Source organism: Manis javanica, chromosome 15 (assembly GCF_040802235.1).
Source record: "Manis javanica isolate MJ-LG chromosome 15, MJ_LKY, whole genome shotgun sequence".
Taxonomy (NCBI): domain Eukaryota; kingdom Metazoa; phylum Chordata; class Mammalia; order Pholidota; family Manidae; genus Manis; species Manis javanica.
This window is the reverse complement of record NC_133170.1, coordinates 7,352,414-7,368,638: the sequence shown is the minus strand read 5'-3', so window position 1 is coordinate 7,368,638 and position 16,225 is coordinate 7,352,414. Positions and strand designations below refer to the sequence as shown.

Here is a 16,225-nt window from a genome sequence, read left to right as displayed (position 1 = left end):
TATTTTGGTTAATTTGACAGGCAAAATATAGATCATTGTTACAACAGATAAAAATGAGACACAGTCTTTCACCTGTCAAGCTGGCAAATGTAGAGTTTAATGTAACAGACATTCTCACTCACTGCTTATGAAAGAATATGCCAGGGCAATGTTCCTGGAGAGCAATTTGCAACAAGATCTGTTAGTCTTAAACACTTCTGGGAGTTTATCCAAAAAAAAAAAAAAAAATCATGTATGTGCATAAAAATTTAACTACATCCACATAGTTAAAACACTAAACAACTAAAACAACCTAAACACTCAGCAAATGAAGCATTCAACAAAAATGACAGAGTACAAAAACATCCATAATCATAAAAAAACACTTACAAGAGATTTTAAATGAAAAACAAATTCTAAAACAGTACCTACCATATACCATTCTTATGTGTTTGTGGAGAGACACAGAGAGAAAAGGCTAGAGGAATAATACCAAGTTTTAAAAATGGTTTTTATCATCTGTAGTAGGATCATAGTTACTATTTTACTAATTTTGGTAATCTGAACTTTCTAAAGCTGCATACGTATTGGTCATTATTTTTATTACAGTAGTTATGTTTTTTTCCCAACTAGTTGGCTGGGATAATACATTGGTCTACTGCGAATACCCCAGACCCAGGCGTCCCCAGTTTTTCCTAAGACCAGAGCCCTTTCTTACAGGAGGAACAGTCCTGTCAATAATAGTTCGGAAGACCTCCATCCACACCGTCATGGTCTGGCCATTCACCAGCTGAAGAGGCAAAGCGTACTGGAAACAAAAGAACAGCAGCATCAAACAATAATTCCTCCCCACAAAAAAAAAAAAAAAAAAAAAATCAGCAATTTCATCTGTATCAGAATGTTGAAATATATGATATGACTAACATTTAATGATGAAAACAGTAAGTTCATTTGGTTCAACTTAAAAGAGATCAATAAGCCTGTGTGTGTAAGCTAAATTTTTAAAGATCTAGAAGTGTACATGCCATGAATGGTTCTTCGGGCAACTTTTTAAATGAAAAAAAAATTAATGGCCTCATTTATTCAGCGTGAGATTCTAGATAAGGGACTTTTACCATTTACCCTTGTGTGTGTCAAACTTTTCATTGTACCACTGGTTACCCCCAGATTTATTGAGGTATAATTGCCATATAACATTGTGTAAGTTTAAGGTGAACAACATGATGGTTTGATACACGTATTTACTGCAAAAAGATTCCACAGTAAGATTAGTTAACACCTCTTATCACCTCACATATCACAAGTTATCTTTTTTTGTGGCTAGAACTCACTTTAACCACTTTCATGAAAATCTTTACCTCGTGAAATATTCAGGAACCACTTCTTCAATTACCTGCCTTCACACTGTGGCCTAACACCACAGTCTACTCTATTATACATAATCCCACAGGTACTGTAATACCGTGGATCCCTCTACTACACTGTGAGTTACATTACATTCAGACATTTGCTACATGCTAAGGAACAATGGTTAGTGAAAGATAAGAGTCTCTGTCTTCAAAAAGCTTACACTCTAGTTGGGGGAAAAAACACATACAAGCAAGGCATTACAATATGGTATGACACACAGTAGGGATAAAAGCAATACAGTATCTATAAAGGCACACAGGAGGACCACCTCATCCAGCCTGGCAGCATCGGGGACAGCTCTCCGGAAGAACTGATGTCCAAGTAGAGACCTGGAGAAAGAGTACAGACTGGCCAGGGCATAAAGGGGAAGAGAGCGCCCAGGCAGAAACAGTATTTTAAAGGCTCAGAAGTGAGAGAGGGCACGAGCTGAAAGAATTTCAGTATGGCTGGAGCGCCGAGTGCAGAGGTAAGAATGGTGAAAGATCCAGGGGAAAGATGCAGGGTTCAGCAGGCCATGTGAACAAGTTCACACTTTACTCTAAGTGCCACAGGAGGCACTGGGCTTGAGACCGGAAACAGGAGGGGCAGGCTCAGGACTGGGGGAACTGGAGAGGAACTCCCTTTTGGACAAACTGAGTGCTTTAGTGCATATGAAGCATCCAAGTGTCCTGTACACATAAATACTTAATAAATGCTACTTGGGCAAAGCCAATGTAATTATATCATACTTTTCAAGATATACAGTTTTCTGCCTTTCCCAAATGGCCACTTTTTATGTATATTATCACTGTACTGAGCCTCTTAAAGCCTTTTGCATTTTTGCTGCCAGGATTCCCAGTAGGAGCATATTACTTTACAGCGTATAATAGATTACAAAGAAGGTTAAAAACGGTGAGGCTTTTCATTGTCTTTTTTTTAGGTTTTTAGCACATATATATTGAGAGAAAATATTTTAGATTTTGTCCTTTTAGAAAATCAAGTAGAGGTTTTAGAATTATTCCATCGGCTCTGTCTTACTTCCTGATCCCTGGCTATGCTTCCCCACTGAACAAGGTCGTCTGGCCTCTGAATAAATCCATTACCAAATCTAATGGCAGGAACCTCAATGAATGAAAAATACTGCCTCAGCATAAAAATGATTCTCCTGAGAATTTACAAACAGTGCTTCAATAAAAAAGCAGAGGCTCCATGTACCTTCCTTCCCTATTACTTCAAAAAAAGAGGGTGAGAGAATGTATTTTCCTAGTATCTTAATTTCTTCTGTTTTCTCAGATTTGCCTTTCTCCCTTCCCTCTCCCCAAAACAAGGTCAAGCTGGAGGAAAAAAAAAATCTACCTTTACTGTCTCGATTAAGAGTTTAAAAGATGAGGCTAAAAATATAAATCTTTACTGAAGTGAAATATTTGGAGATGGTACACAGTACTTCAGTCACCTATGAAGCCAGGAGCAAAACCAGCTTACCTGGGCTCCCTGCTCAACAAAGCTACCTTCTTGTCGTGACTAATTTAACTAAAAAGTAACAGGTTAATTCATTCATTATCACTTTAGACTGACAATTATTCTTCCTCCACCCAGATCTAAATAATTTGCCCAAGGATTAAATTTTAAATATTTTTATATTTAAGACATTCTATCTCTGTCTTCCTCTGTTTTTAGATTACCATATTAATATTCTTTATAGCTTTCAGGTAAGAAAATGGAAGTATTTTAAAGGAAGTAAACTGAGGTGCTGAGTGTTCTCTGTTAGCTTTAAATTAGCTCAAATGCAAAGAAACCATCAGTATGATTTCCCAATAAAAGACAGACTCTCTTCTTTTCCTTCCCTCCTATGATCCTACCTAATCTACAGGCAGAATGCTACGGACAGATTAGTCAAGTAATCAGATTTTAGGGCAGTTCACGACTCTGGCAGTATAGACACTGGAGTAAAGGCCTATGGACACTGAATCTTAGCTCTGCCGCTCAGATAGCCTTAGATAATTAAGTTAATTTCTGTGAGCCTTTTCTCTCACAAGAGTTTTTTCGTAAGAAATATAAGTGAGCATATATAATAATGTTTAATAAAAACTGGCACTTATTGAGCACTTTCCATGTGTCAGGCAGAAATACATGGCCTCAAACTTGTCTTCTGCAATGGAAACTTACCTGGACAAGAGCATAAAAGATTTTCAGGATCTGTTTCTGCAGTAAAACAGAATAATGTGAGGAATCAGGAAGGAGCTGCATGATTTGTTGCTGAATTCGAGGCAGAAATACTTGCATGGCTCCTATAAGGGGCTCTCTTTCCTCTGCTTTCTTATATCTATATGAGCAAAAAACAAAAAGAGAAAAATAACTTCTCCCCCTACAAAAAAACTATACAAATTGAATGGAAAAAAAATTTTTTTGACCATATAAGGCTAAAAAAACAAAAGCATTTCAAACCATTGGCTTACATTTTGTTTGAATTGTTAGAATAAACTTGGAAGGAACTTTGAAAGAGCACATCCCTGTTTTAGGCAAAATCTTTCTAGAAAGTGTCAAACTAGTTTAAAAGAATCCAAGATTATTTCACAACTTCCTTAAATGAACTTTTCTACTACTCTTTTTCACATCCCAATTCTTCCTATAAAATACAAGTTGATCATGTGTAAACATTCCTACTATATGATAAATGATGTGCGGGTGGGAGAATTTCTCCTTATACTATCCTCAATTGAGAAGTTAAAATGGTTTATCAATTTAGTCGGTTTTACAACACTTCACTTGCTACAAATCTAAAACATCCTCTAAAAGTCCTAGAATATGAACTAGTTTTTAAAATAGAAAACTACAAAACTTCGCATGCGCAAGTAGCAATCCTATTAGAAAGCAGAAACAATGCTATTAAATGGGACTCTCATCTCCCACCTCTCAAACAAATTTAACAGAAAAGAAAGTCATTAGCCAAGAAACATTAACATGTTCTATCTTGCATTCAAAAAGTTAAATGTTTGGTTTACCTAATAATGTGTTCACTTGAAGACAATTGTTAAAGTACCTCTACATGAGTTTCCAAGAAAAGCTGCTAATAAACGGCCTGCTGATACTAACAAATAGGTCTGAGAAGCCCTGGTTACCTTATCACTGCCTTGGAGATGAGTGATGAACATGAGCAGATTAAAGGTTCTTTGAGTAACAGTAATAAATAAACATGTTTAACAGAGCTAACCCCAAAATGTCCCACAATGAACCTGATTCTGCAGAACACCCAGAGCAGAGCCCCCTATTAATTCCAAGCAATTTAATTCTAAGTAACACAAGGCTGGTGTATCTGCAGCCAAAAGAAATCAACTTACTCGTAGGTCTTCACCAGTTGATACAGACACAGTAAACTGCCAAGCCAGCTCCCACTGCTCTGGGACCGCAAGTAGTAGTCTATCTTGTCAACTACCACAGGCCAGTGACCAGGGAAGTCGTATTTAATGATGGCACGGAGACACATGGTTAACTGGACTCTGCCAGGTGGGGGAAAAAGTACAAAAGCCAAGTAGTTATAAACATGAGGTTTCTAAGAACTCTAATACGTTACATAAAAGCACTCTAACTCCTACTGACCTACATTACATAGCTCTCCATCTGGGGTGGGGGAAAGAACAGTCCAATAAAGAAAAACCTCCTCAACAGCTCGACTTACTGAAAATAAACAGAATGGATAATTTCCTAAAATGAACGAACCCTTTCAAACTGTCTTATCCTAAATAAAGCCTTGAAAAAGATTTTTAACAAATTCATAAGAAATTTAAAAAAATAAAAAAAAGACAGTGAATCCACCTCAGCTTCGCAAAATTTCCCAGGTTGTTAGTTTGTATTTTGGTTATCATATTCTAAGGCAGAAACAAAACAAAACAAGGTATTATATCATTTTAACTGGACAAACTTAGCCTAAAAGTGGTTCAAAATAAGTAAAATGGAGGCCGACACAACAAGGGGAGGCACCTCTGTGAGCCAAAACTTTGAGTCATCGTTATCAGTTAACAGCCGACACGGTAGGCTGTACTCCTGAGAGCTTAATTTTTGTACTTTGAGTAGAGGAAACAAGCGTTAGCTGGCAATTTCTGAAGAGGAAAGCTAAGAGTTATTTCCAAAGTAACAAAGAAAAAAGCAATGAGAAATACATAAAACAGAAAAAAGAGATATCTCTTTAATCAAACCACAGAATAATAAAAGATGTGATGTCACAGCACTTAGGTGAGTAATCGTTTCCTCAGTCAGATAACAGCTGTAAGTGTGATTGAAAGAAAATGAGCAAAAATGGTCTCTTCTACAAACTATCAATATGTCTTTACATGGTCATTTGCAAGTGGTGAGAAAGTGAACCTGGCTAAACTAGGACTCAACAGTGTCAAAAAAAAAATTCACCTGTGTGTTCAGTTGAACAGTCAATACCTTGGATTCACTGACACAAACAAAATACTGTCTTTGCCTTATGTTACCAAATCCATTTGAAAAGCTTCCTCTGTAACACTCTTAAAGTTTGAGACTATTTCTTCAAGAGTGATTAGAGTTAAGCTTTCAGGACATAAATGAAACAAAGCCACCAAGAACTGTTTCATAATAAAGATAAAGGTCTTCCTTTCTAGGAATTTACCCTAAGAATGCAGCAGCCAGTTTGAAAAAGACAGATGCACCCCTATGTTTATCACAGCACTATTTACAATAGCCAAGAAATGGAAGCAACCTAAGTGTCCATCAGCAGATGAATGGAAAAAGACGATGTGGTACATATACACAATGGAATATTATTCAGCCATAAGAAGAAAACAAATCCTACCATTGCAACAACATGGATGGAGCTAGAGGGTATTATGCTCAGTGAAATAAGCCAGGCAGAGAGAGACAAGTACCAAATGATTTCACTCATATGTGGAGTATAAGAATAAAGAAATACTGAATGAACAAAACAGCAGCACAATCACAGAACCCAAGAATGGATTAACAGTTACAAAAGGGAAAGGAACTGGGGAGGATGGGCGGGAAGGGAGGGATAAGAGTAGGGAAAAAGAAGCCGATTAGCATGTATAGTGTTGGTGGCAGGCACGGGGAGGGCTGTGCGACACAGAGAAGACAAGTAGGGATTCTGCAACATCTTACTACGCTGATGGACAGTGACTGTAATGGGGTTTGTGGGGGGGATCTAGTGAAGGGGGGAGCCTAGTAAACATAATGTTCTTCATGTAATTGTAGATTGATGATACCAAAATAAAATAATAAATAATAAATAAATAAAAATTAAAAAAAAAAGATAAAGGTCTTCCAAAATTCAACATCCATTCATGATAAAAACTCTCAATAAAATGGGAATAGAGGGCAAGTACCTCAACATAAGATAATAAAGGCCATATACAACAAACCCACAGCCAACATCATACTGAACAGTGAGAAGCTGAAAGCTTTTCCTCTAAGATCGGGAACAAGACAAGGATGCCCACTCTCCCCACTTTTACTCAACATAGTACTGGAGGCCCTAGCCATGGCAATCAGACAACACAAAGAAATAAAAGGCACCCAGATTGGTAAGGAAGAAGTTAAACTGTCACTGTTTGCAGATGACATGATATTGTACATAAAAAATCATAAAGAATCCACCCAAAAACTACTAGAACTAATAAGCAGATTCAGCAAAGTTGCAGGATACAAAATTAATACACAGAAATCTGTTGCATTCCTACATACTAACAATGAACTAGCAGAAAGGGAAATCAGGGAATTTCCATTCCATTTACAATTGCATCTAAAAGAATAAAATAACTAGGAATAAACCTTACCAAGGAGGTAAAAGATCTATACCCTGAAAACTACAAGACACTCATGAGAGAAATTAAAGAAGACACAAATAAATGGCAATACATCCGGTGCTCATGGATAGGAAAAATTAATATTGTCAAAATGGTCATCCTGCCCAAAGCAATCTAGAGATTCAGTGCAATCCCTATGAAAATACCAACAGCATTCTTCAATGAAGTAGAGCAAATAGTTCTAAAATTCCTATGGAACCATAAAAGATCCCGAATAGCCAAAGGAATCCTGAGAAGGAAGAATAAAGCAGGGGGATTCCACTCCCTGACTTCAAGCTCTACTACAAAGCCACAGTAATCAAGACAATTTGGTACTGGCACAAGAACAGACCCATAGATCAATGGAACAGAATAGAGAGCCCAGATATAAACCCACAGAAATATGGCCAATTAACATATGATAAAGGAGCCATGGTTATACAATGGGGAAACAACAGCCTCTTCAACAACTGGTGCTGGCAAAACTGGACAGCTACGTGCAAGAGAATGAAACTGGATCACAAAGATAAAGGTCTCCTCTGGTGCCCCCGGCAACTGTTCCTAAACAACAAATAGGTCATATTAAGAGCACAATAAAACTCAAAGTTTTCCAGTTTTTAAATTTCACCTTCAGGTTGACCCTCCCTTTCCTTTCTCATTCCAATGAATCTAAGGATGGCCATGAACAGTCACCCTTTCATACATCACCATCTAGAAGCATTGTGAGATTCAGAGACATCTGAAAGTGCATATTTTGACAAGAAGCGGATACATGACGGCACCACAGGGGAGCCACTGCCAGGTTGTCACTGGGGCAACCAGTGAGAATAATGGTGATTTTCTTTAACCAATACACCTATTTCTTCCTCTTAACAAAATAACTTCACAGAGCGGAGTTCTCCTTCCTCACGGTTCCCCTCGCCTTCTCTTCCTTTTCTACTCCTTATGCCATAATGTGCATTAGACTCTCAGGGATGAAGTTACATCCAATCGCTTGATATTAGACAATGTCAATCCCCTACCAAAGCTTCATCTATTTTCCTCCTCCGTTTTCAAATGAAATCTAAGTACTAGCTCATGTTGAAAAGAATTTGTTTCTCCTTTGTAAGGCTACAAAATTTTGATGACTCTACAGCTGTGCTGTCCAACAGGGGTGGCCACTCGCTACATGTACACACTTTAAACTAACCAAAATTAAATTAAAAACTCAGTTCTTCAGTTACACTGGCCACGTCAAGTACTCAACAGCAATGTCTACCATATGGCTAAAAACGGGAGGGTGTGCCTGTACAGTTCCATGACATCACTGCAGAAAGGTCTATGGGCAGTGCTGAACCACTGCATCTACTCTGAATTTTAAAAAATCAGAGACAGTTCCAGTTTCTACCCGCTCCATCCTGTCTTCTGCAAAGGAAAAGATACTCAGTTCATAAAAATGCATAGAGGTAAAGTGTTAAGAAAAATGGTACGCTAAAACTCCCAGAAGTTGATTTCCCTGTATCAGAAAAAGAAAAGCAGACAATAAAAAATCAAGAGATCAGACTCTCTTGTCCCCTCCTGGCGTGAGCCGGGAGCTCTGTCCTTTCACTTTATCTCTAAATGAAAGCCTGTACCTTGCTCTCCTAAAAAAAAAAAAAAAAAGAACAATCAAGAGATCATAACTAAGAATATAGGCTATTTACAGAGCAGGGATATATACAACAATCTGAAGTAAGTGTGATTTTTGCCTTAACTCTTTTTTGTGGCACCTTAGGGCAACTAAATCTTTTATTCTGAGGCAAAGAATTACAAATGCAAAGCAAATAAGTAAAACAATACTGAGTGCCCATCTTCATTACTTTACCTCTTTAAAAAAAACAAACTTGAGGCTGATAAGTCCAGCTTCCCTCATCCACATATTTTGTGCTTCCGCTAATCATATAAACTCAGTATAACATACCTGACTAAATCCGGGGACCGGATTATTCCTTCCACAATGTTATCGCGTATTTGCTGGCGATCGTTTTCATGAATGTTGAATGGAAATACTACTTCTCCAGGGGGAGGTTCTCGGTCTGGCCAGTACTGTGTCACCATGTTCTTCAAGTAAATGGCAGCTAAGTTAGAGAAAAAAAAATGCTCTTGTTGCAGTATTGAAAAGATGGCCTTAAATTCAGCTTTACAGAGTATGAAAGGCTAAGCCCCTCAATGCTAAACATGACACCCAGCAAAAATGGAAAATCTTAGCATTATAAATAGCCAAGAGGGGAAGGGAAAATGGATAAGAATTTAAAGTTTCTCTTTAGCTAGTAAAGCAAGTCTAAGCAGAAAAACATCATTAAATCAAGCTCCAGAGTTTCAGGACAGAAAAATAACCTAGGAATCAAGTATGTATCCTTAGCTAAAAACAAGACTGTCTAAGTGAAGCCCTGCTCAATGCACTTTGAGATCCTAAGAGTCACACTATTCACATAATGTCTAATACTGAGATGACAAGTGAAGTTCTACTGTCCTTCATGCAGGCTGCTTTTCTTGTCTATTCTCTTTCACCAGCCCCTGTCCTGCACTACCACCTTCAATATCTATGCTTTGATAGTATTGGTAATTTTTGTCTAATCCCTTTGAAATACTTACCACCTATAATAATATGGAAAAGGACATCAGCATTCAAGTATCTTTGGAAAAATCCCAGGAAATATCTTACCTGTTTATTTCTATCAAACTACATAGTCAATGATTTTGTTTCCTTTCTTTTTAACCACTCAATATTTAAAGAAACGCTTCTGAGAGAAACAAGCTGACATACTGTTAGAGGATTTTGACAGGCTGTTTTAGCTAGCTGTAACCATCTCAACTAACACTGAATGTAAATAAATACTTGGAATGTCATATACATGTATGTGTGTGTGTGTTCATGTGTATATACATGCATATATAAGAATAAAGAGACGTGGTCTACAAAGCATTTTAACTGTCTTCCCTTAAGTTTCTCTTCTCCTTTTTCCCCCTACCCAAACCACCCCTCCCTTCATCCCAGTTTTAACATAAAACTAAGTCAGCTTGTAAAAGCATTACACCACAGACAATAAACCAAGATCATGTTCTACACTGGCAATAATACAAGAGAAATTTAATAATATGAACTTGACATCCTATATGCTCCTCTTTCATAAGTTCTGATTCAACAAAAGTCTGAAAAGGACAATTCTACTTATGATTGCCTTTTATATATATATAAAATCAAAAATTATTTGGGGGAAAGAGTGTGTGTGTGTGTGTGTTAGTTTGGGTTTTTGTCTTATTTATTCATTTATAACACACAGGCTCTGGACTAAGTATTATTATTTATCCCAGCAATATTATATTATGTAAGAGTGATTAACAATAATAATTTAAACTATTGAAAAAATGAATAAATAATCTAAAAATATGGTCCAGTTGTCAGCAGTTCAGACTGATTTCATGATTAATTTTTTTAAAGAAATCAACTATATTACACACGAAACCATTTTAATTCCTATAGAACTAGTCTTGAAAATAAAAAGCAACCTTCAGATAGCAAAGATACAAACATGATAAAATCATGTACTTATAGTCAACAAATACTGTTAATTTCATAAGTAAAAAATATTTTTATTATGGGGCATCATACAATATGGCCTAGATAAAAGACACACTATTTAATTTGCAAATTTTGAAATAAATCTGCAATTAAAGCAAAATAGAACTTAATGTAATAATTTAAAAAGATTATTAATTACTCCTATGGATAATCATAGATTACTACTAAGGATAATGAAGGAAAAATACCAAAGATAATTGAAATTCTATCAATAATGTAAAAACCTCCCTTTTATCATTGAGTTCAATTATCTATCTAACCATTTGCCAGAGCAAAGAAACAAAACACAAATATCTCCTTAAACTGTTCATAAAGAAATTATTAAACTTTGTTCTGCAAAATCCACTAACCATTTTAAGCATCTTAAATTTGAAATTAACTTTCTAAAACATACACACACTTCTCTCTTTTTTCAATACAATGAGCCACAGGTCAGCTGGGTTCCAAGCCCTGGAAGGGGAAAGAGCATCATTCGCAGCTCAGGGAAGCAGAATGCCATGCTTTTTGAGTTGCTGTTTCTAAGTTTTTCTGTTTTTCATCATAATTTGGTAGGCTCTCTCTCTCTTGTTATTACTTTAATCTACTAATGGCTAGGAACACAGGCAACAAAGTGTGTATATTATATTTAAAACAAGATTAAATAGATTCTGAATAAACGCCAATGAGCTTCCTACAAATTAGGTACATGACCTTTAAAGAAGAGCTTCTTGAAGTGTTTCTGGACTGATCAGAGGCATCTTTCTGTTTATTTCTAGGTTCAATATTCTGGACCACTGAGGTTAACCTTAACAAATCAATAACCTGTGAATAACTATAAAGTGAGTGTTTCTATTCTCTCCCAATCCATCTTTCAGAAATACATACAAAAAAGCAGGCAACTTACAGAAAACAGAAACCATGTAATTTTTCAAATGATCAGTCACCAGCGATGACTCCTTTAGGTCTAACATAGTACCTCTCAACTACCACTTTTAAATTCAAACTACACTTCTGCTCATGGCAAGCTCCAAAACGCGTAAGAAAGTACATCTCTGAACCTAAGTTTATTCACAGGACAGGGTCTCTTCTCCTCAAAGGCAAGAAGTAAAAGCCTGGAAACAAAGTGGCTTGAGAGACTCCTGAGCGTAATTATCCTAAATTTAAGAAAGGCTCCCTTCTCTGCCCATCACATGATAATGTTAATAATGGTGTTATACCAATTAATACCTCAAAAGGAAAACAGTAGAGCAAACATCTAAATTATTTTGTTTTGCTATTTTGACTGTTTTCCTATTGTTTACATTGCTTTCCTATTTCTTCACAGTAAGGTAATAAAGGACATTCACTAATGAGCTTGCCTGCTGTTAGCAAGGATATTTCAGAATTTCACACAAGCAAAAATCAAAAACTGAATATTTTGCAGAACTATGTATTTCCCTTAAAATCTGCATAACTTTTTACAGCTTTATAGAAGCTATACAATTTTTTAAAATCAAAGATCACATCATTTTTAAATGCCATGTTAAAATCATAAATTATCTGAGTGTCACCAAAAGGTTCTTGGTATTTTAATAATAAACAGGACAGATTTATAAATGGCATTTAGATTTTGGATAGCTATAATGTAGAATTTTGCACAGTGTATTCCAGACTCTATGATAAAATGGATGCTCTAACATAGAAAATTGTCCTAAAAAATTAAGAAATAATCAACCACCAAGATAAACTCTGTCCTGTGGCTAACAGATTTGAAATCTACATAAATTATGGAGGAAAAAAATTGCCTTTAAATGCCATTTACATTTTATTTCAAAACTTGATTATCTAAGTTACCAAGATTCAAAGCTGCACAGAGTTGAGGAGATGGAGAATCCAACACTCTGTTGCAGTATTGACAGAAAATGTAAGCAAAGCAACTTGGTGATAAGAGTCCAAATTCTAAATGTTAATGTGGTTAATATCCATTGACCTAGCACTTCCATTTCTTATAATTTATTCTATAAAAGTATTCCCACAAGTATCCAGAGATACATGCCCAAAGATGCTTATTTTAGCATTGCGTCTATTGATAACAACAAAAAAAGGACAATAAAGGAAATGTTCGTCAATATCAAATTGTTTAAATAAGCTGGTAGTTCAGTACAAAGAAATACTGAGCAGTTATAGAATGAAGTATATGTATATACACTGATAAGGAAAGCTCTCCCAAGGGAACATGGTTAAATGGGGAAAAACAGAAAGTTATAAAAAAAAAAAAAAAGGAAGCATGTATAGGATTAGCTGGTTTTCGTTACTTTTTAAAACCAGCATATTTACAGGAAATAAAGAAATGGAGAACCATTCACCAAATTTCACAGCAGCTATCTTAATGTATAAAGATTAAGGGCAATCTAATGTATTAATTTTGTATTTTTGTAATGTTTATATGTCATATAAAGATTATTAATTTAATAAATTGCTTTAAGATGTTTAAAAGTACCCTTTCTACAAAGCTTCAAAAGAACTGCACAATGGCTTGATAAATACTTAGGTTATTAAAACAGGTTCAATTTAGCACAATGTGGTTTCAGAACAGCCCTATTTTATAAAACAAAGATTAGACAACTGAGCATTCCATTTTCAAAAAACTCACATAGAAGTTTTTATAAAAAACCCAATTAAAGTAAAAAGTAATTCCAACGTGAAAGTTTTCCCATAGGTTTTTCTTATCTTAACCAAAAAGGAATCTTTTAGGAAATTATACACACTGTTGTATTTTCCCAAAGCAAATAGTTCCTGCTTTTTTCTCTCCTACGTTCAAGTAAAATTAAATACTTTTATCAGTATGGAGTATAATCCTTTTTCTACGCAAGTGTTCATCTATCCTTCTACGTGAACACATGCAAAACTAACGTCCACCTGTTCATGATGGTTCTTTCTGAGTGGGAATATTAGGTAATTTTTTTGCTTTCTTCTTTGTATTTTTCTGTGTTGCCCAAATTATTTACAATGAGTATATATCACGTGTAATAAAAGTATTTTTAAATATATATTTTTTAATTAACTATTGCCATTTTACCCCCATTTATCTTGAAATCACTGTCTCTTCAGGCCCCATTACACTCCAAGGCTTTCTCCATTTTTTTACCTTTTAGGCTCTAATGACCAACTCACTGAAAAAGCAAAAAGGAAGAACAATATGCAACATCATGGAATTATCATATGGTTCCACAGACCTAAAAATAAGTTTCAGGTTTAAAATAAAAGTCCTGCCCCCCAATCACGTGGTTAGGAACATCTGTGCAACACATTACCCATGATCTGATGCACGCGTGGAGCTCAATGTCTATGCAATGGGCCAAAGGCTAGGCTACTAGGGATCATAAAAAATTAGGGAGATGAAGCTAGGGAAGCTGGGAAAGCTAACAGGGAAAAATGACAAAGTTACAGAGGGACAGAATCAGGAGGTGGAAGGGAGAGGCGGAAAGGAAAAGCTAGGGGAGATTTAAGAGCTCAGTAGCCACCACTAAGTTTTCAGGCAAATAGAAAAGAGTGAGTTTTTAAGCCATTAGAAATGCTTCATGCGTGCATCCTATTTTTAAAGAAATCACAGATATTTAGGATCAAAATAAAACTCTGGTCCTACTTTTACCACAAATAAGTTCATAAAAGATAGAAAACCAACTCACCTGCCTGCCGTACTGGAAATTCCACATGGTCAGAGACTATAATCCGAAGTAAACTGGGGGCAAAATTGATAATCTTGTAGGACTGAAATTACAAAGAAATGCTTTATAAGATATGGCGATATAAATGTTAGCACCTGTTACTAATTACAATATTGTCCAGAAAAAAGAACTTTAAAAGTTTGAGAAACTCTCCAAGGCTAAAATGAAGATTACTAAAATACTTCAAGTTAAAAAAATTTACTTTGAATAAACTGACAGATAAAAAAGTATGAACATTTTTATGGTTTTTTGGACATATATTGTCAAAATCCTCTCCAGGGTAAATGTGTCTATTTACACTCCCAGCAAAATTCTGTGTCGTCTGTCCAATACAGAGATTAGCATTATCATTCCATTAAAGCTTTAAAGCCTTATTCATATTCTAAATCACATTTCCACTGGGTTGAATTTTTTTTCCTGTTTATTGGCTGTTTGTTCCTTCGACAAATTCCTTACTCCCTTTATCCTTTTGTAAATGGAATATTTGTTTCACCCTTAATAAAGTCTAAGAGCTATCTATGAATATTAAATCTCAACCTTTCTTTTGACCTATACATTACAAGCGTTTCTTCTCTGCTAATTTGTGCTTCAATTTTGTTTACAGTGTTTTTGACAACAGGAGACGCTGCAAAAAACAGGAGCTCCAACATGGGAGGATGGGCAAACTGATGTTAAATAGCAGTGCCTACGTTAAAGAGGGGAGCCCACCCAGCCGGGAACTGTAGGCCTCCCGAGACTATGTCTGCTGAGAGCTGTCATCACCAGCTGTTCTCTGCTGGTGAAGCATCTTTTAAACTCAAGGTTCAGCTGAGCCTGTTTTGATGAAGTGTCTGCTGCCTGGGTTATTTCACCCCACAGGCATGTTCTACTTTGACCTACTCCTGAGTTTGGCAGTGGTGGTTTTTTTTTTAATTGAAGTATAGTTGATATTGGTTTCAAGTATACAACACAGTGGTCCAACAGTTAGTTACCCATATAACTAAATCCTCACCCCCACTAGTGCAGTCACTATCTGTCACCATAGGAAGATGTTAAAGAATCAATGACTATATTCTCCATGCTGCACTGCTATCCCTGTGGCCAGTTTATATTATGATTGAGAACTTTTGTGCCTCTTTATACTCCTCACCCTCCCCACCCACCCACTTCCAAACCCTCCCCCCCCCATGGTAACCACCAGTGTCTAGGGGTCTACTACTGTTTTGTTCATTTTGTTTTTTGTTTTTAGATTCCACATATAAGTGAAATCATATGGTATTTGTCTTTCTCCACCTGGCTTATTTCACTGAGCATAATACCCTCTAGGTCCATCCATGTTGTTGCAAATGGCAGGACTTCTTTTCTTTTTTATGGCTGAATAACATTCCATTGTGTGTATGTACCACATCTTCTGTACCCATTCATCTCCTGATGGATATTTTGGTTGCTTCCATGTCTTGGCTATTGTAAACAATGCGGCAATAAACACAGGGGTGCATATATCTTTCTGAATCAGAAATATTGTTTTCTTTGGGTAAATTCCTAGAAGTGGAATTACTGGGTGGTATGGTATTTCTATTCTGTTTTCTGAGGAACCTCCAAACTGCTTTCCACAGTGGCTGCACCAATTTACATTCCCAACAGCGTAGGAGGGTTCCCAGGCTAGTGATTTCAGAAGCAAAAAAAGACAAAGCAGCCCATTGCTTCTGACCTTCTGCCCTCCAGACGTCTAGTACCTGAACCATGTTACAGCTCTGCCACCGCCCCGAGCTGGC

At 36.3% G+C, this 16,225-nt stretch overlaps 1 protein-coding gene across 2 annotated transcripts in view; it reads right to left on the bottom strand.

The window, feature by feature from the left end:
• Positions 1 to 16,225, bottom strand: part of IPO8 (importin 8) — a 57,664-nt gene that overhangs the window by 37,344 nt on the left and 4,095 nt on the right. For both annotated transcript variants that reach the window (XM_073223502.1, XM_073223503.1), the window contains exons 2-6: positions 14,433 to 14,514; positions 9,124 to 9,280; positions 4,707 to 4,865; positions 3,535 to 3,691; positions 698 to 787 (exon numbers count right to left, since the gene is read on the bottom strand). In XM_073223502.1, the coding sequence (XP_073079603.1) occupies positions 698 to 787; positions 3,535 to 3,691; positions 4,707 to 4,865; positions 9,124 to 9,280; positions 14,433 to 14,514 (645 nt within the window). The remainder of the gene's footprint in view (positions 1 to 697; positions 788 to 3,534; positions 3,692 to 4,706; positions 4,866 to 9,123; positions 9,281 to 14,432; positions 14,515 to 16,225) is intronic.